Genomic DNA, 26,291 nt, shown 5'->3' with positions numbered 1-26,291 from the left:
TACTTATTGCAAAATATCCTGTACTACATAGGCTTCCACTTTTGTTTATTTGTTTTATAAAAAGACTTTCTGTTCCAGTCATTGTAAATTTAAAATACAGGTAATACAGTACTAAAATGATCCGATTCAAGTCTTTAATATAAAAATATCAGCACAAAACTCCTTTTCAAATTCCGTTTATTGTGAACAATCCGAAGCGTCTGTTCGACTATCAGCTGTCTTGGACTCTGTGTCCCTACAGTTGCTTGCTTAGATCCCTTTCAGGTTTGTTAATTTCCCCCTCTCCCCGGTGTGATAAGAAATGCTAAGTAAGAAAAAGTATTCAAAGGGTTAACTTGTTCAGAATAACAATAAATTAGGGTTGTTTCCCCGCCTGCCCCAAAATTTCTTCTTCAGTTCAAAATCCAGCTTTGAGACTGAGGAAGGCTTCCAAATCACATCAAGGAGTTAAGAGTGGTCCTTTTAACCAGTAGCAGTTTGATTACCAATGACCCGGAGGATTTCTTTATGAATGCTTGGCTCTTGAGTGTTTATACTTGTATCTCCTACTTGGCCATCTTCATAGCTATAAAAGAAAGAAAGAAAGAAAAGTGCACAAGATAATTTTTTTGAAAAAAATATTTCGAAACTTTCCACAGTACAAGAAACAGTGTGATCCTCCACCTGAATAAGGGGAGTCACCAGAGTGAGGCCCTCTAGATCAGGGGTCAGCAAACTTTTTTAGCAGGGGGCCGGTCCACTGTCCCTCAGACCTTGTGGGGGGCCGGACTATATTTTGGGAAGGGGGGGGAAAGGAACCAATTCCTATGCCCCACAAATAACCCAGAGATGCATTTTAAATAAAAGCAAACATTCCACTCATGTAAAAACACACTGCTTCCTGGACCGTCCGCAAGCCGGATTTAGAAGGCAATTGGGCCATACCCGGCCCCTGGGCCTTAGTTTGCCTACCCATGCTCTAGATGCTGTTGGACTTCTGCTCACATCAGCCCCAACCATTATGGCCAGGAATGAGGCGAGTTCGAGTCCAGCAGTATTTGGAGGGAACCACATGGGCTACTCCTGCTGTATATGGTTTGCATTGAGAAGGAGATTTGCCACATTTCTGGCTTCTGGCAGTTTACAATACACTCCTTCCTTGGATCACGAACACCTTGCGACTCGAACATTTTTGGCTCCCGAATGCCGCAAACCCAGAAGCGAGTGTTGCGGCTTGCGAACGTCCTTTGGAACCTGAACGTCCGACGCTGCTTCCATGGCTTCCGATTGAGTACAGGAAGCTCCTGCAGCCAACCAGAAGCCACACTTTGGTTTCCGAACATTTTCCGAAGTCGAACGGACTTCCGGAACAGATTCCGTTCGAGAACCAAGGTAACACTGTAGTGAGGCTGGGAAGTGGAGAAGCAAGGAGGAACTACAGCGCAGGCTAACAGAATGCACTTTAAAAAATAATAATGAATTTTATCCAAACGTTTAATATGCATTTGGGGATGTTATGTTAAGGGTGGGCAAGCTATCATTTGGTCGTGTCCACCATGACCAACTCAATAAAGAATTTGTGACAAACGTCTTGTGTCAACTGGGGTGTGTGTGGAAGCAGAGTTGTACCTAGGCTCCCCCCACCCCTGCTAGTCCCTTGCTTCCTTGGCAAAGAGATGCATCAGCAGCCCCCTGGCCCCAGAACAGTTTGAAAACCACTCTCCTAGGAGACTGTAGCTCTGCGAAACAGCAATGCGAATCTGATCTAGGGATAGAGATTGCGGAGGTAGCTTGGAATAATTTGCAGGGCAAAAAACCACTAAAATCAGTATCAACTTGGATCTGGGAAAATACCTTTAAATTACTACACTGATGGCATTTGATGCCATTGCAGTGTAACTATATTAGGAAAACCAGAGGTCTCCAAACTACAGCCCATGGGCTGGATATGGCGCGCGGGACTCATTTATCCGGCCCCCGGTGACCCCCGCCGCCCACTGCTGCCACCCACTCTTACCAGCGCAGTGTGGCGCTACTGCCCACTTCTGGGTTGGAGGAGCACCAGAAATAGCTTGTGTGCATGCGCAAGCATTATTTCCGGTGCACATCCAGGTCAGAGGAGGTCCGTGCACATGCCCACAAGCTATTTCTGGTGCTCCTCCAACACGGAAGTGTGCTGGAAATAGCGTGTGCACACGTGTATGGGCACACACTCACCCGCCCTCTGGCCCACCGTGCAATTGGCACTGCAGACACCAGCCCGAGGCACGGTAAGTTTGCTGACCCCTGAGTAAAACTATTGCACTATTGTGCTGGAGATTCTGCATAGTATAGGTACAACATTTCACATGTGGTGGATGTGTGAACATATAAAGCCCTTTGGGCAGAGGGTCTTTGCAGAAATGAGCTATATTACAGGTCAACATGTGTAATGCACCCCAAGTTTGGAATGTGTTAACTATTTTTAAAGAAGGGCAATCTAACCCTGACAGCTGTTCGGCAGTGGAATTTGCTGCCAAGGAGTGTGGTGGAGTCTCCTTCTTTGGAGGTCTTTAAGCAGAGGCTTGACAGCCATCTGTCAGGAATGCTTTGATGGTGTTTCCTGCTTGGCAGGGGGTTGGACTGGATGGCCCTTGTGGTCTCTTCCAACTCTATGATTCTATGATTCTATAACCTTTGCAATAAAGAAATAATTACTTTTCTTTTAGTAGCAGCATGCCTACTAGTGGTACAGAATTGGAAAGGGTGAGAACATCTGTGTGTCTCTTGTTGGAAACAGAATTTATGGTCTATTGATATATGAGAAAAATTAACAAAGAGATTACACACATTCAATAATACAAATGGTATAGATGATTTTGTTGAAGTACAGTGGTACCCCGTGTTACGCACACGATCCATTCCGGATCGCGCTACGTAACACGGGCGTGCTTAACATGAACGCCCAAAAAACAAACAAACCCGGAAGTAGCACAATTTGAGCACTTCTGCACATGCGCGAAGTGCGCAGAAGCGTTCTGTGCATCCGGAGGTCGCGCGTGCTCCGGAAACGCTTCCAGGTTGCAGGCGTTCTGAACTCAAACATCTGCAACCCGGGGTGTGCGCAACCCGGGGTATGCCTGTATGGCTTCCTTTTATAAAAGACTTTACTGATAACCCTGAAGGATGGCAGCTACCAAAATCAGAGATTGGACTTTGGCAAACTTGATTAGATTGATCTGTCCTGGAAGGAGGAAAGTTGGAGATGAATAAAAATATATTCAAGCTTTTAAAAAGAACAGAAGAAAAGAGAAACGAAAAGCACTAAAGGCTTTGGCCTGCTCAAAGGGTTTAAATGAATACAAAGCAGTTTGTTTGAGTGCGACAACAGGCAGGTTGCACCCCCTCTTATTTTAGCAAACTGTTTATTTAATAAAGAAAAAGAATAGCAAGTTATGAAAGTTACAAAGCGGTAAACATTTTTTTTTTGAAAAAATGTACAATTGAAAGTCCTCTGTACTTACACAAAGAAGAATCTCGTGCACACATGATCTGTGTTGGGAACTACCCAGATCTCCCCATGTTTGTGCAGATCGGGTGAAGTTATCACTATAAGGAAGAGAGAAATTATTGACAAAATGCCTGCCGAGTTTCTTTATTAGTGGTCAACAGACCATTAAAGCATTTTAAAACAGCTGACAAGCACAAATGATGACATTAATAAAAATGTAAATACAGCTAAAAAAACACACTGATTTAAAATGCTAGATGGTGTGCATATGTCAGGCAGTCATGAGGGGGTCTAGTAGTATTCAAAAACTTTGCCACTTGCTCTGTGGTTGACTTATTAGATAGAACCTTGGAGCAAAGTGATCAGAAGAGAGTCAGAGGAGTGATTGGGGACGGACTGTGTGGATATACCAGATCTTTCCTAGCCCCTTGATGAAAGTTATAGTAGAAGAGGGCATGCAAGAAAAGAATCCACCTCTGCATTGTTACAGGAGGCAGCATCTGTTCTTTGAGATTTTATTATATCTGCCGACTAAGAAATTAGAGGGGGGATCATTAAACTTTGCCTGAGAGAAAGCCTTCCTATATTTAAGGTTAGATACTGTAACCACCCCAAGTATGGCATGGTATCTCCAGTGACTTGGGATAACAAGATCCCTTGGAAACCTAAATCCAGACGCCTCTGCTTAATCATTGATTTGGCTTACTTTAAAACCATGGGTAGCAGGTATGAGGGTGACGGACCAACTGAGGTAACTTTTTGCACCACAGACTTCAATCAAGGTGATTTTAAAGAAACCATTGTTGCCTTGGAGACCAAGGAACTGCGGGTAGGCACAAGACAACAATGGAACCAAAAAAAGATGGAATAAATCTATTCTAAGCACCCAAAGGAATTCAAACCAGCTATAGAGAATTCTCTGTTAAGAGACCCCTACCACCCCTTCACAATTCCCAGGCTTTCTGTGAAGAGGAAATGATGTCACTATGCAACCAAGTTAGGTTTGAGGTGTAGTTGCTTCATTCTGACTGCAGGAAGAAGACCCGTCTCGTCTTTATTGTTCTTCTTGCTTACCTTCACATAAGGCTATACATTTTAAGTTTCGGCTTTGCAAAAACTGAGACTGCTGTCCTTTTTTCTGCGACTGTAAGGGAAGGCAAGCGTTGGAAGACAAAATTATACTAAATATGGATCACTGACTAAATAGTTACTAAATATGAAGTTGTGCTCTAAAAAGAAAGCAATTTGAGGAAGGGCTGAAGCTCAGTAGTAGAACAACAATTGCTTTTCATGCAGAATGCCCCAGGTACAATCCCCATTGGCATCTGCAGGTACATCAGGGAATGGCTGATGCCTGGATCCCTACACAGTCGCTGTCAGTCAGTGTAGACTCTACTAAACTAAACTAACCTAATGTTCAGATTTGGTTTTAAGAATGCTTCCTCTGTTCCAGTGGTACTATATATTTAAAAAAACGAAAACCAATTTTGGCCAATGAAGGAGTTATTAATAGGTCCGGTTGACATATTCTTGCTAGAAGTACTGATATCATTACTGTTCTGGCAAATCTATAAATTCTCTGTAATATTGCCCATAGCTATCAGTTCAATCCTTGGTTTAATAACAGATCAAATTTCTCCTAGCAGTAGAGCAGAAAAAAAATCCTTACAAGGGACATATATTTGCTAACAGATGAACGAAAGAGTCCAAATTAGGATAATATATGTGACAGTGTATATCTTTTTTGATTACTAATCAAGCATGAGATATTTGAGCTCAATCCTGTGGAGTTGTATATATACCAGTTATGTCTGTTAGTGCCAACATAGAACACAGGGCAACAATACTGGGATGCGGAACCTGTTGTCCTAATACTACTATTACTACTACTAATAATAATAATCACTCATTTGACTGGATGGACTACAACTCCCATCATGCCTGACATTTGGCCATTGTGGCTGGGGATGCTGGGAGCTGGAGTCCAGCAACTTCTGAAGGGTCGCAGGTTCCCCATCCTTGCAACAGAGGAACGGCAGTCCAACAACTTACTATTTGACACAGAAAACAGTTCTTGTAGAGTTCTCAGTTGTCAATGCAATGCCCTTATGGATTCCTCCATCACCACTATCTCATGTGCACAAGAATGCTCTGGGGATAAATAAGCCTCATATCCAGTACTTGCCCTGCATAAAACTAAAACGTCTTTTAGAAATGCTTCATATATTTCTTTACCTGTAACACATTGCTGTTTTTACTGCCTGAAGCAGGCTCATCCTTCGCTGACACCTTCTGCTGCTTCTTGTTCATCCCTAAAGACATTAGATTTACATCAGACATACTGGTGCGTAAAATGTCAGATGTTCCACTTCATATAAATGGAGAGTGCATGCAGACACGGATGTTACAGCTGATTCTTCTTTCTAGCGACTGACAACCCTGGTAAATTGAGCGCTTTCTATGCTGCCAGCCGAGATGGTACAATCTCCTCTGTATCCTGTGCTGGCTCAGTCCTGTCTCATCCCTGCTTCAGGGCTTTCCACTGACCATCACCAGCAGAGTTGTCATAAGTAGTAGCACCTGTCTGCCCACCTTTTGTGCAGGTGCACTGAAACGCTCTTCAGCAGTGCAGCTCCCCCCCCCCCACCAGCAGGGCCAGGCAGGGCTGGGGGGAGGGACAGCCAAACACACATCACACACCCACCCCAGATGGCAGATTGGGGGTTTGGATTGCTTTGGTTGGTTTTTATTTCAGGGATTTCAAAACTATATTTTATCAGAAAGGAGTCTAAGAGAGTTATGTTTCAAGCACAGATATGGCTTTGCGGGGGGGGGGGGGGCAGCAGTTTTGTTGGCCAACAACAGAATAAAATTACAATAAAGTAGATTAAAATAAAGGAGTAAATAGGGGGGAAACCCTGCAAATTTGCTCTGGTGGCTAAATTAACCATGTTATATTAAAACAAGGGAAAAACAGTGACGGAACAAATTGGAATCCCTTTGTACTCTATGGATAATGTTTTTTTGCTTTGGATTTTCAGTGTTTCACAGCTAGTAGATAACTAATACTTCATTTCAGTTCAGCTTGCCTTGGATTTTTTAATGGATTGTTGTTTTGCTATAAATATTTGTAAAGCAAGTACACTACCATATGGATAAAGAGATGTTTTCTTTTGATTTGTATGCTTTTTCTTGTGGCGGAGACCAAATCAATTAGCAACAAAGACAAAATTGGGAATGTGGGAGGCAGGTGCTGTCTCCCCTCCCACTGTAGCAAAAAATCCTACCCACCCCACCCCCTGAACTTTGCAGTTTGGGATTAGCCAATCGTGCGATCAGTCACCTGCTTGGAAGTAAGCAGTAATTTTCTGGGAGGGTGCAGCAATATTTCCTACACCCAGGAATGCGTTCCCTCCCTCCACCAAAGTAATGCTGCAAATGCTCCTGGGGTTTACATGACAACCTGGTGGGTGACTTTTTTTGGTCACTGCTGGGATGTTCAGTATGGGTGGGGAAGGCATTAAACCAAACTGCGGAAGACAAGTGAAACATTATTCAACCAATTCTTCACTGCCAACTGGCTGGAGGGTACGTGGGAGGAGAGCCAACTGGGGGAACTGGTGGCTTCATCACATCTATGCCTGTTCTTGTGACATGAGATGGAGCTTGACACACCTCTAAGCATGGATCAGCTAATGGACTGATTTGGTGCTTGGAGCCATGATGAAATTGTTACCTATGTAAGCTGGGAGTGTTAGTTGTCCCCTGCCTCTCTCCTCGGGGAGACCACACTGTGAGGCTGCTGCTAGTATGTTTCATGTGCTTGTAAAGGTACAAGCTGTGTATCCTAACAAGGATGTCCCTTTGTGAATCTATATGTCTGCAACCCAGTGTGCATTGTGAAATATAGCTCATACAGGGTGAGTCCTTTAAAACAGGCCCCGTGGATACAGAGCACACATGTTCCATGGGGCCTCTTTTAAATGACTCACCCTGTATAGACCCTGTGCTGTATCCAACTGAACTGTTGTTCATGCGGAAGAACTTTACTGAGTGCAATGTAACTTTGCATCCATCTCCCCTCCCTGCAGGTCCCTCAAATCTGCATGAGCAGATATGGGGGAAGTGTGGGGTGTGTGCAGGTAAATGAAAGCAGGGTTAATACCACTGGGCTTGTGAAAGTTGTTCCACACATGCAATAATTTAGTTGGATTCAACTCCCGCGGTTGAGCCAGAAAACTGCAACAACTTCCAGCCTCCACAAAGACTTCCTGTGAGATATGACTATCTGACTTCCACTCCTGCTTCTCCTTCCTGCTCCATCCTTTAATCTCTGCAGCAAGCACAGCCTTCATATATAGAACGAGGAGGAAAGTTGCCACAGGCTAATTCAGCAGGCATTTGGTTCTCTGTTTTAAAAATTCATTCACTCTGCCATATCCCACTCCCCTCTGCACATAGAGAGATTTAAAAATGTCACCTGAGTAACCAAAAGATATGCTTGACAATGGACTAAGGTAGATTCCACTTCCAAACATTGCACCATGGAGCTGCAACAAAACAAGGACCTTTTAGCTCGTTCTTAAATCTGCTACAGTTCCTAGATCTGCTACAGAATAAGAGCATACAACATTTGAATCATTTTAGTTTCATCTCAAACTCTCAATTTATTTAGTATTCAGTGGTATACAGTCTTTGAACTGCACTCAGCTATAATGACCAACATTCAACATTATAGAGAGCTGTACCCAAAGGACCTGTAGCTCAGTGGTTAAGAGCATCTGCTTTGAATGCAAAAGGTCCCAGGTTCAAACCCAGGCATCCCCAGGTAGGGCTGGGAGGGAACGCTGTCTGAAATCTTGCACAGCCTCTTTTAGTCAGTGCAGGCCATGCTAAGTTAGCTGGAATAATGGTCTGACTTGATCTATGGCATCTTCCTATGTTCCTTTGAGACCTTTATCCTTATTGCTTAAGCTGTTCAAAGCCATCAAAGCTGGTGGCCCTTGCTACATCTGCCAAGGCAAATTCTACACATCAAGCAATGAATTATGGATGGGAAACCTGTGGCCCCTTTGAAGTTTTTGGATGCCAAAACCCACCAACTTCAGCCAGCAGAGCCAAAGGTCAAGGGTAGGAGTTGTAGCCCAAAAACAACTGGGAGGTCACAGCTTCCCCAATGCTGCATTATGTGAATTAGTAGTTTTGTCTGTCTAGAATCTACTTTGTGTTGCAATTCAATTCTATACAAGTCTACTCAGAAATAAAGACCCCTGAATTTACTGGGACTTTCTTCCGGATAAAGAGTGCTGTTTATAAGCTTGTAACTTCAATGTCTTGCACCCAAAGCTGCCTTTAAGAAACAACCCATATATTTCCCTTTTCAGTTTTACTTTTACCTGCAATCTTGTATTGGAAGCAACTACTAAGCCATTCCTCAGGATAGAGTGCCAGTTTTCAATGTGTGACCCACTTTCAGAGGGGGGAAAAACACACAGAGAGGAAATTAGTACTGTCATAGAGAAACCAAAATGAAAAACAATGTGTTTAGTTTTTGTTTTTATTGTGCATTTTGTGTTCTCAATTTGTTTTTTTATGATGCAAACAGCCCTGTGATCTTCAGATGAGGGTCAGTATACAAATTTTAAAATATAATAATAACAATAAATAATAAAACTAGCCATTTGCTCTAAAACCATGTTCTGGAAGAAGAAAAGTATGCATTTCAGAATATTTCATTTTTTAAAAAAAATTACAGCTTTTGATACTCACTGAAATGCAAAGGTACTTCCATAGAGATTTTTAGCAGCTCTGAAATTGGATTCTTTGGCTGGTGGACTGCTGAGCAGAAGAAACTGGTGTGGGGTGTGCATAAACTTCAATTGCTGAAAAAGAACAGGAGCAAACCAGCAAAGGGAAGTCAGTGACATATTCTAATTCTCATAAATTCTCTAGTGTAAACTTATTCTTAAGGGTCAAACTAGGCTTAAAACGAGGGGTCTGCAAACAAGATCTAAAAGATCAAAGCAACCCCTCGTCCCTGATATGCAGTTAGCTCTGTGGCCCTTAACTCCTTCTCCTTTGCACTGTTTTCTTTCCCAACCTGCCCTTGATTACTATTTATTCCCCAGGAAAAATATGCTTTGTATTTATCTGTATTTTTTGTTGAGGAAAAGCCAACAGCAGTTGATTCAATGGGAGTCAGAGATGGGAGTTCAGCCAGGAAAGCTTTTCAGGGTTGACCCTGCCTGACCCCCATACCCCACAGTTTCACTAATCTCTGAAAAATACCCCATTAGATATAACAATCACATAGCTCCTGCACCTAACATTTTATTTTCAGCTTATCCAAAAAAAAAAAACCTAAAAAAAACTTGAGTTTGGAGATTAAAAAAAAAATCTAACAAGGGAAAAGGGAAATACCTCTTGTGTTTTCCTATTCATGACATTGCATATACTGTGACAAGGCATGCAGCTAAAGATGGGTGAACTTTCTCTGACTCACCTTATGTTTTTCTGAGTTTTCAAAAGATCTTGGAAGAAAAGATCTGGGTCTTTCTAAGTTGTTCTGGTTTCTTCTGAGAAAGCTTTTTTTAAAAACTGGATTTTTGGGGGGGGGCAATATGCCAATGACTTCTCCCAGTTCTTTCAAGGCAACCTTACACTGCCACATAGTGGGGGAACCAGGGGAAGGAAGGTTCACTCATTATAGCAGACACCTTGCAGACCTCTTCCTTCTAGCCTGGATCATCCTGAGCATGCTCAGGAATGTCACCAAGGAGTGTTCATTGTTGCCCGCTCAATTGCACAAGACCTGCCATTTCCCATGACCCTTAACTTAATGGATTTGGCATGGAGATATAGGGAAGTGATAGTGGTGGTGATTTCTTAGCCACTCTTTGCCCTGAAGTCCAAGGGCAGGTAACAGCAGTTCAAAAACACAACACACCCCAAATTCTGAGAGCAGTGAAACTACCAAGAGGATTCCTTTCTCCTGATCTTAATACCAGGGTCTGAAGGGAAGGAGTGGGTCTCCCAGATCCCTGCCCAACAAATTCCACTAGAAAATTATGCTCATGAACCTACTAGAACACAAGCTTTAAGGATGAGGCCTACAATGTATGTATGGTACCTTGAGACATCTGGTTTCCCTACCACCTAGAAGAATAAGTTGGCACAGGAAGACAGTGGAAAGTAGCAGCAGTGGCTGGTTGGCTTGGTGGGAGTTTGGGCTCTGTTCACAATGGAGCTCAGATTTCCAAACTTTGGTGGGGGAAGTTTGTACTTCAAACCCTTCTCCCCACTTTCCGAAATCCATTGTCATTTCTACATCCAACCTATCATGTCATCACCCAGTGCTATCAGATGGTGGATGGAATACTTTATATTGAAAGGCAGAGCCAATAACCCATAAGATGATCTAAGTTAACACGGCTTGTTCCGAGACATTTAATTAACAGTGGGCTGCACAGAGATGGCTTTAATGCAGTTATTACCCATCAAAATAAATTGGAGCCTACATGCCTAAGTGAACATTTCATCTATTACATTTTGTTCTATCCTCTGAAGTCAGCTGACTGCCTATTTGAGATTTATTTATCAGGAGTGCAGCCCAGAAAAAGTGAAGCATGGCTAAGTCTTGCTGAAATAAATGGGACTTATCAGAACAGTCCTACACACATCTCCTAAAAAATGAGTTCTGTTAAGTCCAGTGAGACTTATTTCTAGGTAAGGGTGTATAGGATTGCAGCTGTAAACACAGTCAAATGCATTCATTTTAATGGCTCTTGGAAAGGTCTAACATTATTTTGCAATATAACTCATGCCTATAATGAGAGCAGGCAGGGAAGAAACTATAATTCTTGAACTCACTCACTTGGACATTTCCTGATGTTCCAATTTTGCCAGTCTTTCAAGAATTGACTTGTAGTGGCTGGAACTGAACAGGTGCTAAATGGTCTTTGGATTATGACTTTTAAATATTTTAATGACTGTCTTTTAATTGCTTATTTAGTTAGTTATTTTCATATTAAGTTCCTCAGTCCAATTCCAGAACAATCGTTTTCAAGTTTACTGGAAGTAAATGCCCTGTTCTCCTTGCCAGCTCCCTGATAGCAGCAGTAGGATGAATATCTAGCAAACAGGCCGAAGGTTAGTCTGAACAGCTGTGACTGCACATACATGGACATTCCTTTGAAATCAGTAGGACTTGTTGAATATGCAACAAGACCAAACCAATAGCCAGATGCAATGGATTCAGAAGCATTCAATGTATATTGTACTGGGTGACGGGCTGCTGAATGTCAATAAGCAATCTCATAGCCAGAATTCATTACCTACCCAAGACATTTTGTTGCCTGAGGTGGAGCAACAACTCAAGTCAGTCAAGCACGAGACTCTTAATCTCAGGGTCATGAGTTCGAGTCCCACATTGGGCCAAAAGATTCCTGCATTGCAGGGAGTTGGACTAGATGACCCAAGTGGTCCCTTCCAATTCTACAATTCTATGATTCTCTTTCCCTCCTCCAGCCTAGCATCTAAGACTGGTCACTTTATTTGGTCCCTGAAGAAGAAAATCCCACAAGCACCTCTTCCCCTCCCCGGCAGTAAAATGTAATAAAATATATAATAACAATAACAATTTGCTGCCTGTTCAGGACAGCCATTTCCCTGTACCTAATGGTAAGGCCATTTCTGTCATTACATCTCTATGCAACTGATTCACAAATACCCCCCTCCAAGTGTTTAATTTTATATCCAACATAACACTTACCCTGTTTAATTTTATATCCAACATAACACTTACCCTGTTCACAGGTAGCTTCACAATATGTGATCTGTTACTTGAAATAACCCTGAAAATAACAATAAATTATATATATATATTTAAGATATCCCACTGACGTAGTACTAAAGTATCACTAGCAACAATTAAAATCATATATAAAGAAATGCTTGGTTTTCTGAAAAGCTTGCCTAAACAGTAAAACACTGATAGATGAGGGGATTGTCAAGTGAAGGGCAGAGAGTTCCTCTGCGCTGACACAAAGAAGGCCATTTCTCTTCTTTCCATTAGCTGAGCCTTCACATTAGTCAGGGCATAGTGAAGGGCCTCTATCTCAACTCTTAGGGCACAGGGAGGCAGGTAACTATCGGGTTGGTTTTCCTATAAAAATATGGGCAGGTACCTTCATTCCATTTTACTTAAGCCCCCACAGATGATGGAAAGCCCTCAAAGTCTGGCTCCCTCAGCCCAAGATAGCTTGGCCATTTGTATCATTCTGCCAAGCAGAAATGGGGATTTTACCACACATTCGTTAAAGAAGCGTCTTAATGTCTCAGAATGCACTCAACTTCATGGGCTCCTTGTGTATGCAACAAGTGAGAATTTACAGGTGTAAAATGATTTTGGATAGTCAACCCATTTTTCTGGGGCTCATTTTCAATATTTCTTTTCAATTGACATTCACAAATGAATGACATGATTCGTTCCCCATGGGGTTGCTTTTAACTTTCCCAACAACTGCACTCCTTTCGAGTAATGGGAAGCCTGCGCCTACTTGCCATATGCCCATTCTATGGCCCAGATCTGTCTTTAAAAAGCAACCTTAAAAATTCAACGAATGAAGTGGAGCTGCTGTATGTGCAGGATAAATCAGAATGCATGGACTTCCCAATACACCAGATAGTCAGGCACACTGCACTGCAACAAGGGCTGTATTGAACATGGCAAAATCTTCTCTCACAGGAGGTGATGGATTGTGCCCTACATTAATGACAAATGGGATCTGGTAAGAATGAACCATGTCATCAAACACCCAGCATTCCATCTAAGTGAGATCTTTACCACTGCAGAAGAGGATGAGCAAGTGGGTCTTGTTTGTCCATCTGCTTCTTTATTTCTAAATAAGGTGCCTAGGAAATAATAACAGTGTTACACTTAGCCAAGGGAACATTCTGAAAGCTAGACGACAGAAGCTAGGGTGGATTCTGGTAACTCTCCCCACCGGAAAAGGTGCAGGAAGTTTCAACAATAACCGCATCTTATGCACAACAAATGGAATCGCCCAACAAAATCTTGCCATTATCCTTACCTCCTAATGGGAATCTGTTCAGGGTCCCAGTTAGCCAGCCCCAGTTCCCCAGTTCCCTTTTCCAACTTTCACTCAATAGTCCGCTGCAGCTGAGCATGCTCAGTTCTCATTGGGCTAGGTATTTTTTAGAGGGGGCTGCATGCACCTTAAGGGATTTTTGTTTCGTACTTCTGCAAGTCTTGACATTACTCTGATTAAAGCCTCTGTCCCCGTCCCCCGTCCTCCAATGGACTTGCTTTGGCTGCATTTCTGTTGGCACTCAACACCTGACCTTGCTAACAGAGGAAGCAATTCAGTGTCAAGTGTAGACAGAGATATCTTTTTTGGTGTGGAAACCATTCTTCTTGTACTCCAAGACATGTTGACTTGCAGCTCACCAAGACTCATCATCAAAACCAGAATTCATGCACACCAAAAGGACCAGTTAATAGTGGCTTCACTTTCAAAGCATTAAAGATGATTGTAAGACTCAGACATCAAGCCAGTCTCCCTAGAGATCCATTCACAATGATATCCTTGTATGACAAACTATCTTTACGCCTGTTTTGTGAAGGTCAGCTCACTTGTTTATGCTTCATACTGACTCATAACCCTTCACAAAAATACATGAGTGGATCTTTGCAAAACAGTAGTAAAGATACCATGCTCAGGAAAGAATGCACCATTGTTTAAAGAGAACCACAGGAAGAATCAAATACTAGAATTATTGCAGGAGAATTCTAACTGAAATGTTGTCTACGCAACTAGATTATGTCTACACTTACTCTTTTTGGGTGTAATGATAAACCACAATACTAGCAGCACTTAGTCTCAAATTCAAGTGCTGCTCCTCACTCCCTTCCAGTGTGACTGTGAGGAGATCAGATGCCTTTACATCCTGTTTAGGTTGGCCAGTGTTTGTCTTACAGATAAATTAGTTAGAACGCTGGTCAGTTTTGTTTGCTCGGAGAAGTCAGGATCAAACCCTGGTTTATGATCCCAGCTTCTTAACAAGAGTCTTTCTGAGCTTCCCCTGCACTTGAGTTTGGATGTTCACAAGAAGTCCTGATTAGTTTAAAACTGGAAGAGGATACCTTCAGTCTTCCCTTCACAGCTATGTAGATGGAGGAGATGGGAAGAGAGAGCACATGACCTTGAGGTTCACTGCTGCTCATGCAAATACTGTAATGATAAATCATGCATCACACCTGAACCGAACTGTCCAGAGCAATCTTGTGTACTCTCCTAACATATAATTCTTATGGACTCATGGATTCATGAAGTGTACGGCAAGGCATTCACTTTGCCAAGCTTATGGCACAACTTGAAAGGACATAACAGAAACTAGTTTCCACTGAGTATTGAGAAGATTCACACTGCAACCCCAAACCCACTCCCCCTTTACTTGAGCAAGCACACTTTTAGTTGTAAAGCCATCACCACAGCAGATCATCACAAAATCAATAGAGTTGGATCCAGAGAGGAGCCATGCTCAGAGCACATCCATTGGCATCAATGAGAATTAAGCTAGCTATCAACCATTCCAATGTCTCCCCTCATCTCTGGCCCTTTAGAAGGCTTTGGCTTGGCTGTCATATTGCATTCAAATAAATACATAAAAATTTAGTCAGCAGCCACTGATCGCTGCTCCATTCCATTGATGGTGGAAACAATCTACTGCTCCTAAGCAGCCTCCGCTGAAAATAAATACTTTTGTGTAACTCTTGCTCATTTCCATTCAAGCTTTATGCGCCTGCCTTCTGGTTCATTGATTTTATGTTGTAGCTTGCTGGACTTTCAAAGTCTATTACGTTGATAGGCTTTTCTTGTATGGCTCTAGTAAAACAACTGCGCAAACAACGTTGCAAACTCATAAACAGATGTACCTTACCAACAGTTAAGGAACAAAATGAGTTTTAGGCTTACCTGCGTCATTTCTCTTATTGAAGTAATACTATCCAGTGCTTTCATGACTCGGTCATAATTCTTCTTCTACGGTGAAACAAATGAATAGATTAAACACAATAGATTATGAACAGATTAAATGCAAAGCATTAAAAAAGAACTAACAGTGCACTCACAAAGAGCAGGAATCTTTGTGCAATGGTACGTAGATACCATGCATTACAGATAATCTTCTATAATAAACATCTACCTATTTGCAAATGAGGTTTGGATGGGCCAATCTTTGCTTGAAAAGACTTCTTTATTTTGGGAGGCTTTTAAATTGTCAGAATTGAAAACTTAAGTTGAAAACTGTGTGAGAACTGATGTGCCTGATTGAATTTGCTGCACCTTCTATTTCTTAGTCTGCGATGCTTATGTTGTGGTTTTTATATCACTGATATTGTTATATTTTTCTGTTGTGATTTTCACTGCTTGTAAGCTGCCTTATTGAGTAGCTGTGCACCAGACAGGTAGAAAGTCTTTTTAAATAAATATTTTGTTTGTCTGTTTGTTTTTCTTCTTTGGTGTCCTCTGCCCTGGACCATTGTTGGGGTCCAGAGATTACACACACGTGAGGGTGGTGGATGGTTGGTGGAGGGATCCTGAGTGAATGGCTGGGAAGTGAAGATCTCCCAGGGTAAGAGGCCAGGAGAAGAAAGGAGGGCTCACCACTTTCTGCAGGTAGCAAGGTTTAAGAGGTTTTTTGAGAGAGGACTCTGTGTGTTCTTTTTCTTTCTCTGTTTTTATTTAGCTTAGTTTCTTATTGTATTATGTAAAAGCTTTAATAAAATATTATGGAGGGAAAAGAGATGGCGGAAATTGTAATCCAACATTATCTGGATGACCACAGGTTCCCTAGCCCTCTCTAACTGCTCTACAGCACTGTTTTAAGCATTCAGAAAGAGCTTTCCCCCAAATGTGGTCCATCCATCCTTTTGCACAAAGCTATACCTTTTCTTAATATTGCATCGTGCCTCTGAAGAAGGATTCAAATTCAAAACACATTAGACTCAAAAACCATAAAATGCAGAATGTACATACCCTGGGATTAAAGGCCAGCATCTGAGAGTCATTAGGATCAACTACAGAAGGATATGGCTCAAAAATGACAACTTTCCTGGGTGATTCCAATGCAGAGCGGCACATGGAGACCAACAAGTCTACAACCTAGAGATAAAAATGGAAACATGTACAGTCTCTCTTTCTCTCTTTTTGCGAGAAATAATATCTTTGGCACTTTCCCCCATGGCTGATTCATCCTTTTTCAGCCTGAGGGATACATTCTCTTCTGGGCAACTTCAGGAGGCCACACTCCAGTGGTGAGCATGACCAGAGGGGAACGGGAGCAGAGCAAAGAATGTAAATATGTATCATAGACTAGCTTTACACACAGTCTCACACACCCCTCTCTTTCTTCTTCCAGTGAAGTAAGCAAGGAGGAGCAGGAGCAGGAGCAGGAGGAGGAGTAGTTTGGATTTGATATCCCACTTTATCATTACCCGAATGAGTCTCAAAGCGGCTAACATTCTCCTTTCCCTTCGTCCCCCACAACAAACACTCTGTGAGGTGAGTGGGGCTGAGAGACTTCAAAGAAGTGTGACTAGCTCAAGGTCCCCTAGCAGCTGCACTTGGAGGAGCGGAGACACGAACCCAGTTCACCAGATTACGAGTCTACCGCTCTTAACCACTACACCACACTGGCTCTCAGCATTATCGGAGTTCAAGGATACATTCCAGACAGTCAAAAACACTTGAGGATGGCAGGGCTGCGGCATGAGAAGTAGATGTTGTGACTGAGGGCAGTCTATGTCATGATGCACAGTCAACACTGCAGATGGCTAGTAAGTAACACTGCAGCTATCAACTCAGTAGGCCAGTGACATAAGGGGCCAATTGAGTTTCAACTGATTATATAAAGCTGCTAGTTCTGGGCTGGCTCCTCAGCATGTTCCTCAGGTAGAAACCCCATTCAGGGATTCAGATCACTCACTCAACCAATAAGCACAGGGCAGCAAGTTCGCACTTCCTGATACACTCATTCACTTAGTGACTGGATGGGGATCAACAGGAGCAGAAACACAGTTGGTGGCACAGTTCCTGATCATGTGAACAAAGCCCTCTGCATTTATACAGCTGTCCGTAAAGGCATTCACTTGCTTACTTCCAAAATATCACTCTCAGCTAGTGATAAAGTCCTGAGCTGAGAATCTTATGTTTCATAACACATGGAAAGAATGATTCCTCAAAATGTAGCTGTAAACTTGCTTGGATAAATTAGTTAGCAGAAATAATGGCACTCTAAAAGGAGACCATTTCTGAAGAAAGAAAGGGGGACTTTAAAATAATTAAATAAATGATTTGACCATGTGATATTAAGATTGATTTCAGCTAATTGCAAGATAGAAAAATCACCTGCCAAATAGCCTGAAATTCTAAGTTGCACACATATTATTATTCTGACACGGCACGGAAAGAAATGAATGATTTTGTTCAGAGTCCCTCCCTCTATCTTTCTATCCTAGATTTAAAATAGTTCACTCACTGAACCCATTTAAAAAAAGAAGATGGATTTTGATTAACACTTCCCTCTGGTTCCACCCACAATCCCAGACAGACTCTGACTCATGCCAGTTCTAAAACCTTTATGTTCAGATCTCTGGAGGGAAATAAAAAAATATGATCCTTCCAATAAGTGAAATAAAAAAAGAGAAACACCAGGAAGAGGAGGCAGATCAAGGCTGCATTTCTCATCCTCCTTTGCACACTTGGAATGATTGCCACAGTCTAGTTGCCAGTGAACCAGCACGCCAGTGCTGCCCCAGCAGGAAGATTAAATGAATTAATTGCCAATAAATATGGATTCAAATACCAGCTTGGCCAAAGAACCACTGGGTACCTATTGTCCTTTGGCCCTCCAGATGGAGATGAATTCCAGTTCCCATCATCCCTGGCCACTGGCCATGCTTCCTGGGGCTGATGTGAGTTGCAGTTCAGCAACATCTGGAGGAACAGGTGTTTCCCACACCTGCTCCAGGCAAATGTAGACAGATGGTACTTTAAGGTGACTTGACCTGGTGAAATTCTAAAACTAGTTTACCAGTTGTTGGGAATCACAAGTGGGGAGAGCTGGGGAGAGCACTGTTGTGCTCAGGTTCTGCTTGTAGTCTTCTCGTGAGCATCTGGTTGGCCACCGCGAGAACAACGTAGACTGGATGTATCTTTGGTCCAATGTGTGGGGGGGTCTTCTTACGTTGTTATCTAACGTGGTGACCACTATTGTCACAGACCCAGTGGCCCAGTTGACTGCTCACCTCTTTTTTAGCCATTTAACAGAGAATCAAAGTCTCCAAAGAGGGCCAGAGGAAAGAACATCTTGGTGCTCATTTATGAACAAGTGAACAGAGTGAATCTCAGGGAGACATTTTGGAGACTACCAAGTCTCTGTGTTTATCTGGGTGTCTGCTGTGGAAACTAGCAGCTCAGCTGTCCTTGCTAGCATGCTTGAATTCCAGACTGAGATAGTAGCCAAGTAACCAAGGTCTTAGCACAGGGAGAGAGAGAGAGAATGGTTTAAGATTTGAGATTGGGGAAGCAAGACTCATCTGTGCCAGGGCAATGTTTATCCGCTTGTGTACCTGCTTTAGTATTAAGATGCTGGGAGAAGGGAAATAATCAATGAATGAATGAAATTTTTGATCCATTCTTACTTTTGACCTTTTGTGCTGTCCTGGTTTTTTCCCCTCAAAAAAAATTATTTATGCTTTTCAGGTTTATACATTTCACTAATTTTACAATCATTTTAACATTTCAAAACTTGACTTCATTCCCCCTCTTTCTGTGGTTCCTTAAATTTATTTTTAATATATTCTGCATATCCAAGGTTCTATCCTGTTTTATTAACATACAATATTTTTTAAATATATAATAAAAGGCTAAAATAAGGAAAACGACCCCTGCTCTTAATTGTCTTGACAATGCACTTTCTTTATAGAGTCAGAGGTGATGGCTTTGATTAGACCTGGGAATTTGGAAAAGGGTGATACTGTAGGCTTCCCACCTTCTAGGAAAGGGCTATCACTCAGGCAGGAATTCTTGGTTTTTGACACTACGCCACCATAGAATCACAGAACTGCAGAGCTGGAAGGGACCACAAGGCTCATCTAGTCCAACCCCCTGCAATGCAGGAATCTTTTGCCCAACATGGGGCTTGAACCCACAACCCTGAGCTATCCAGCAACCAGTAGTCTGGACTTCTTTCAGTCTAACACAGGGTCTGTGGGCACAGGTTGGGCTGTATGTGTGGTGCCCCCAGTTCCCAAAAGGCTGGCAACCCCTGCTACGGTATACCCAGAGTGCTCCAAGGGCAGCCTACAGGCAATGGTTCCCATTCCACAAAAACCTGTGCCAAATTAGGCATGTCACTGTGAAGACTTTGGAATCGAAATTCCTTCCTCTCTCTACTCATCCATGAAGTTAATTGGGTAACTTCTTTCTTAGGGCTGTTGTGAAGTTAAAGTGGGGTGGGAGTAGGGGTTAGGAGAACCAGCTTGGAAGATACTCTTCATTCCCTGGAGGGTTTTGGATAAAGTGATTTTTTACTAGAAGGGTTGAGAAAAAGAAAAGTCTCAGCCGTTTTCACAGAAAAACGTCATCTGTGATATTTTGGCTCAGCTCTTAATAACACTGCGTTTAATGTGAGATTTCTTATACTTCAAGTGCAGGCAGAGTTTCAAAAGAATAAAATGAAAGCTTGAACTTTTAACTCAACTTTTCATTTGCCGTAGGGTGAAATTCGAGCACTTCTGAAAATACCAGCTGCTCAGTAAAATCATAGCACCATTAGTCCTCAGTGCTTTGGATGCAACAGGGGGAAATAAAATGTAGCAAAATGACATGGGAAGATGCTTAATAATAATTGAGCCGGCAATGCAAACATCATTCATGATGGTGTATTTGTTTCACTTTACCTGAGCCCCTGTTGCGATTTCATCTGCCGCTTCATTCATCACACCGAGAGTTTGGAAAGCAAATACACACAGCTCCCGTTCACACACGGTAGGCTAAGATCGGGGTGGAAAAAGAGAGAGAGAGAATCTGCATGAGTTGCATTCATGAAAATTATTTCCTACTAAGGAAAATGCCCAGTCCTATGAAGGCTTGTATACTGCAAGGGCTTCATGGAGTACATACAGGTATATGGAATGACCCAGCAACCAGACCCTGCCTTTAGCAGGGTATCAAGCCCACCAAATTCCATGATGGCTCAAAGAATTGGACCCACACAAAATCCCATGATGCAGCATCCTCAGGCTGCACCAATGTATCCAACTGCTGAAATGAAGGGCTGGCCATCAGGAAATATGGCCAGGAGCAGCTCTTTTCCACAGCAACAGTTTAGCCATTCAGGGAACCCTGCAACTTACAACATGATGCACATGAACAGCAATGGTGGTCACATGGGACAAATGAATGAATACAGGTATATGTCCTTGTTGGGTTAAAAGGCAGGCAAAAAACAGCAGCAGCAGCAGCAACAACAACAACAACAGTTTGTCTCTGTAGTTTTTGAAAAAAAGATTACTGGTGGGAGGTAGCTCCCTTGCCCACCAGCTGAACTCATTATCACCACAATATTCATGTTCATTTGTATGGCACTTTCCTACCGAATTCTGCCCCAAGAAGCTCACAACACGCCAGGCGAACAATTTGGTGTAACAATTCAAGAAATATATATGACAAACAATTAACAATTACAAAGAATAGTAGTAATTTCAAATACATAACTACAACCTCGTCAATCCACACAAGTTTGTATGAAGCAATGCAAATAACTCAATCTAATTTAGCAGCTCAAAACTAAACAGGAGAGAGACCAATGCGTAACACAAAAATAAAAAGTAGTTATACAAAACATCCATAGGCTCCCGATGATGCTATTTCCAAAACAGTACGGTAATTTCAGATCCAAGGTTCAAACTCCGCCTCTCTCACCCGGGATACACTGCAGACACTCCCAGCCTGGCTCTCGCCCAGAGGGGCCTTATGACCACTATTGTCAAGGGCTCTCACTCCACACAGAGGCCAACAACTTTCCTTCCACATTCTCCCACCAATCAGCACAGAACCATAGAATAAACGTCATTGCAGCACTGTCCTAAGCCTCTGAGCCTTGGGAAATGTACTGTAGCTCCCAGCTGATGCCCATAGTAAGGGCACAGTGTTTAATGAATGCCAGAGACTGCAGTAGGTTAACTGTAACTGACACTTTTTCGTCCAAAAGCATCTATGCATCAACTCTAAGAAAATCACTAAGAGCAGAGCCACATCATAGCTACAATTCCAAGCATACTTGACAAACTACAGTTCCCAGGACGCTTTGCGAGAAGGCATGTGCTTTAAATGTGTGTTGAATGTGCTTGTGTGTGGTGTGGATCTTCCCTAACAAAGAACATGTGCTTCAGTCCTCCATTCTAGTTTCACTTTCCACGCCATTCCATAAAAAGTAATGTCTGCCCCCCATTCGGAATCCCATTACACCACAGGCTGCATTTTCTGAGCCTTCCTGGAAATATAGATAATATATGCTACTTTATGCTCTGGAGAGAGAAACCACTCTATAGATTTTCCTGCCAATGCATTTATGCCTTTGGCTGCCATCAGGATAACTGACGAATCCATCTTACCCTGCTCTAGGGGTCACTCTCGGCAGAAATGAAAACCAAACAAGAATGTGTGCCAAGTGTTGGAAGAAATAAATATAAATATAAATAAATAAATAAATAAATAAATAAATAAATAAATAAATAAATAAATATAAAACTATAGAAGGGATTTGCTCTAAGAAAAATAAATTTTAAAAACTGCATCCCTGGGTGCACGGATTTCTGCACCGACAGATTTCGCCTTGCATTATGAGAGCAACTAAGCCGTTTTGTTTGCAGGATCTTTCCCCCTCCTCTCTGCCTCTCTTTACCTCAATGACTGCACGATGACTACAACACTGAAATATTTTCACAGAGATTGCTTTAGAAAAGCCATCATCTTTCAAGTCCTATACAGCATCAGTCATTTGATTTATCTCATCTGCCGTGCTACATTGAATTAGGCAGCAGATGAAGCTGAACACCATCCAATTCACTGTAGCACGGCACTCTAGTAACAGAAGAAGAAGAAGTGTGTTTATTACCTCCAGCGGCGCTCTGTGCGCACACTTTATTTAGGAGCCTTGCGCATACTATCAGTTACTCTGTATTTGGCCCATGTGCTTCAGTGGGTCCAGTTCTGAAATTATTACCCTGGGCAGGGCTGGGCCAAGATATTTTGGCAATCAAGGCAAGCTGCAATGTCATGCTCCGTGTGAAGGGATGATGGGAGCGGTAGCCCACCAAGAAAACGGTGCTTCCACCAGGGTAGAAAAGGTGAGTGAAGATCTACATTGGGAACAGCAGTGCCTTCTGATCCCCAAGATACCGCTGTAGAGGCAGCATGGAGGTGGGGGGGGGTGTTAGGTTTGCACTTTTTTGGTACAGAAAATGTTGGTTTAGTGTGTGGAAATCTTTCCTGTTCAATTTAAGAAGGTTCTGGAAACTTCTCTGTGTGATATAAGCTGGTGCAAGCTGGAAGTTTCTACCTGACAAGTAAGTTTCCATTCTGCCTGGAAGCAAGCTGAAGGTTCCTGGTGTTTGGGTTATTCCTTCAGAGAAGCTGAGTTAAGCTGGTTCAAACCGATCCTGTTATCTTTCTCTCAAAGTCATGCTCTGGACTACAGTGGTGCCTCGCAAGACGAAATTAATTCATTCTGCGAGTGCTGTCGTCTAGCGAAAATTTCGTCTTGCGAAGCACCAACGGGGGAAGAGCGGTTTGATGAGGAAAAAAAAATCGCGGAAATTTTTCGTCTTGCGAGGCAAGCCCAAAGGAAAATTCGTCTTGCAAGACAGCCTTTCGCTAGCGAATGCCTTTCGTCTAGCGAGTTTTTCGTCTAGCGAGGCATTCGTCTAGCGAGGTACCACTGTATAAGAACAGGCCAGAAGAAGCCTGGGTTTCACTTTCTGTCTCTCTTTTCTTCTTGGTTCTCTCTATTTAGTTCCTGTGTGGGAACTCAATATGTTTAAGTGCTAATTGTCAGCGGCGGAGCTAGCCACTCGGGCGCCAGGTGCTGTGCATGCGTCCTATGGGCAGGGGCAGGGCGAGCCACCCATGGGTGCGGGGCGCACTGCATGGAGACTCTCCGTCGCCTCCCCCTCAGCTGTAGGGCGGCTGAGGGAGAGGTGGAGGACAAGCGCAAGTCCCATGCTGCTGTTTTAGGCAGTGCGGAGCCTGCAGGCACCCAAGCCACCACGTCACTCCCAGGAGAGACATGTGGCTCGGGCACGCTGCAGGCCCCGTGGTAAGTGCCGGTCCCCACAGTGTGGTGCCCAATACCAACCGTGTTTCGTTACATTTGTTGACTGAACTAAAAAATTCATTGAGCCCAATTTATTATTATTACTATTCTTAAATAGTAGTAATAATAGTAAATAGCTGGACCATAAAGAAGGCTGATCGCTGAAGAATTGATGCTTTTGAATTATGGTGCTGGAGGAGACTCTTGAGAGTCCCATGGACCGCAAGATGATCAAACCTATCCATTCTGAAGGAAATCAGGCCTGCCTGAGTGCTCACTGGAAGGACAGATCCTGAAGTTGAGGCTCCAGTACTTTGGCCACCTCATGAGAAGAGAAGACTCCCTGGAAAAGACCCTGATGCTGGGAAAGATGGAGGGCACAAGGAGAAGGGGACGACAGAGGATGAGACGGTTGGACGGTGTTCTCGAAGCTACTAACATGAGTCTGACCAAACTGCGGGAGGCAGTGGAAGACAGGAGTGCCTGGCATGCTCTGGTCCATGGGGTCACGAAGAGTCGGACATGACTGAACGACTGAACAACAACAACATTCTTAAAAACTCATAGTTTTGTCATTTTGTCACCCCCCTCAGTGATGACACCCAGGGCGACCCACAGCCCCCGCACCTTCGTCCCCCACTGCTAAGTGTCTTGCTCTGGATCATTATGGAGCAAAACTACGACAGGGGGTGCTAAGGAGGCAGCAGATCTGGCTTCCAATGAGTGCCATTGCAGGAGCAGTAGGCAATGTGCTCCTTGATGGACAAATCTGCTGCCTCTGTGAATCCTGCTGCTTGAGGTGGTCTCCTCACCTTGCCTCATGGGTGGGCCTGCCCCGGCCTTGAGGGATTGTCCCCTAAATATGGATGGCTAACAACCCTGGGAAACAGAATGGTGGTAGGACTAGCCCAACATTTAAGGGAAAGGCCATGGCTCAGGGAGATGCAGCTAAGGAAAGCTACACCTGCTAAAAAATCTCTTTTACACAACTCACAAAGTGGCCACATGTCTGGCTTTAAAGAGGATGATCCTCTGTTGGGGAGAAACCCCTTCTTGAAGGGCTGTCCATCCACAGTTAACACCAGGCTGAGCAGGGGCGCAGGCTGGGAAGGAGACGGAGCAGGCAGACAGGTTACCTGGTTGTAGCGTAAGATTGCATCTCTCTTTAAATTCTAGCAATTAATTCCAGATTTGCATCTATAAATATAAATTAGCATCTGGATGTTTTATTTCTTTTATTAGCTGGTTCAAATGCAGCTATTAACAATAGCAGCAGATCACGTTTTTTAAATTCTAGTATTTATTTTCAAATTAATTGCATCTATAAACTAAGCATCTGCATGGTGTGTGTGTTTTTCTATTTGTTGATTCAAATGGAACTGATAATGACAGTAATGACAGATTACGTTCTTGACAAATGGGATTGTATGTTACAATCGTCCGGAATGCAACCTGTTACTATTGTCGTAAGTTAAATTTGTACGAACAAATAACATAAATACATAGAAAGCATACACATATTTTATGTAAAAAATAATAATGTCTAAACTTTTGCTTTTGGCAATTCATTTTTGGGTGATGTGTAAGTGGCCATACTGGATTCAAGATGCAGGAGCCCAAATTTGCATCTGCTTTGAACACAAGATACCAGAATCGATCCCAGGCATTTCCAGTTAAAAGGTCAGGTAGCAGCTGATGACAGCTAACATCCTGCATTAGACCCTAGACATTTCATGTAAATAGACCTGAGCTAGATGGACTGATTTGGTACACAGCAGTTTCATATATAGGCAGGTTAAAGAGTGGCATTTGGCAGGTTGGAGGTGGCCCACTGGTGTTGCACCAATGGAGGCAGTAGATAATTTATTATTTTAAACATACTCTCTAAGAAAAGAAAGAGACACAGATGGAGAAACATACTCTGGGATCCATTTGGATTCTCTGTCCCTGGTCTCAACAGTGAATATGTAGGAGCTAAAAGAGACAAACCATGCAATGCAAGGAGATTGCAAGGGGGGTTATTCTTTGCAATCACCCTGAATTCCCCTAATGCCACCAGTAAGATCGTCCAGGGCCTTCTTGACAGTGGCCTCATTGTTATGGAATGCTTTTTCTGCAACAATTATTTTAAGGTCAGCTTTTAAAATGGGGCCCTCAAAACTTATTTATTTCAGGCTGTTCTTGTCTGAAAATATTTCTGTAAATCTTGTTTTATGTGACCCTGAGCTGTTTATTTGTTGATATTCTGCTTGGATCAACCTTGTTCAATGTTGTACATTCCAGGTATTCCTAGAATACAACTCCCATAAGCCCTAGCCAGCATGCCCAGTGGTCAGGGATGAAGGAGTTGCTGCCCAAAACACCAGGTTGGGGGTGGCTGGTTTAGATCTATGAGGCTAAAGTGCTCTCTCCAAAGTAATAT

At 42.8% G+C, this 26,291-nt stretch overlaps 1 protein-coding gene across 6 annotated transcripts in view; it reads right to left on the bottom strand.

Annotated features, from left to right (window-relative positions):
- Positions 1-227: 227 nt before the first annotated feature.
- Positions 228-26,291, bottom strand: part of PARP8 (poly(ADP-ribose) polymerase family member 8) — a 158,774-nt gene continuing 132,710 nt past the window's right edge. For all 6 annotated transcript variants that reach the window (XM_033164017.1, XM_033164018.1, XM_033164015.1 and 3 more), the window contains 12 exons: positions 20,454-20,546; positions 16,528-16,653; positions 15,466-15,531; positions 13,314-13,381; positions 12,273-12,321; positions 9,239-9,351; positions 8,866-8,938; positions 7,950-8,019; positions 5,705-5,781; positions 4,544-4,613; positions 3,483-3,567; positions 228-565 (listed from right to left, as the gene is read on the bottom strand). In XM_033164017.1, coding sequence (XP_033019908.1) covers positions 463-565; positions 3,483-3,567; positions 4,544-4,613; positions 5,705-5,781; positions 7,950-8,019; positions 8,866-8,938; positions 9,239-9,351; positions 12,273-12,321; positions 13,314-13,381; positions 15,466-15,531; positions 16,528-16,653; positions 20,454-20,546 — 993 coding nt within the window. In that variant the 3' untranslated portion in view covers positions 228-462. The remainder of the gene's footprint in view (positions 566-3,482; positions 3,568-4,543; positions 4,614-5,704; positions 5,782-7,949; positions 8,020-8,865; positions 8,939-9,238; positions 9,352-12,272; positions 12,322-13,313; positions 13,382-15,465; positions 15,532-16,527; positions 16,654-20,453; positions 20,547-26,291) is intronic.

The sequence above is a fragment of the Lacerta agilis genome, chromosome 11 (assembly GCF_009819535.1).
Source record: "Lacerta agilis isolate rLacAgi1 chromosome 11, rLacAgi1.pri, whole genome shotgun sequence".
In the NCBI taxonomy this organism is placed as follows: domain Eukaryota; kingdom Metazoa; phylum Chordata; class Lepidosauria; order Squamata; family Lacertidae; genus Lacerta; species Lacerta agilis.
This window is presented reverse-complemented; position numbering and strand designations above follow the sequence as displayed.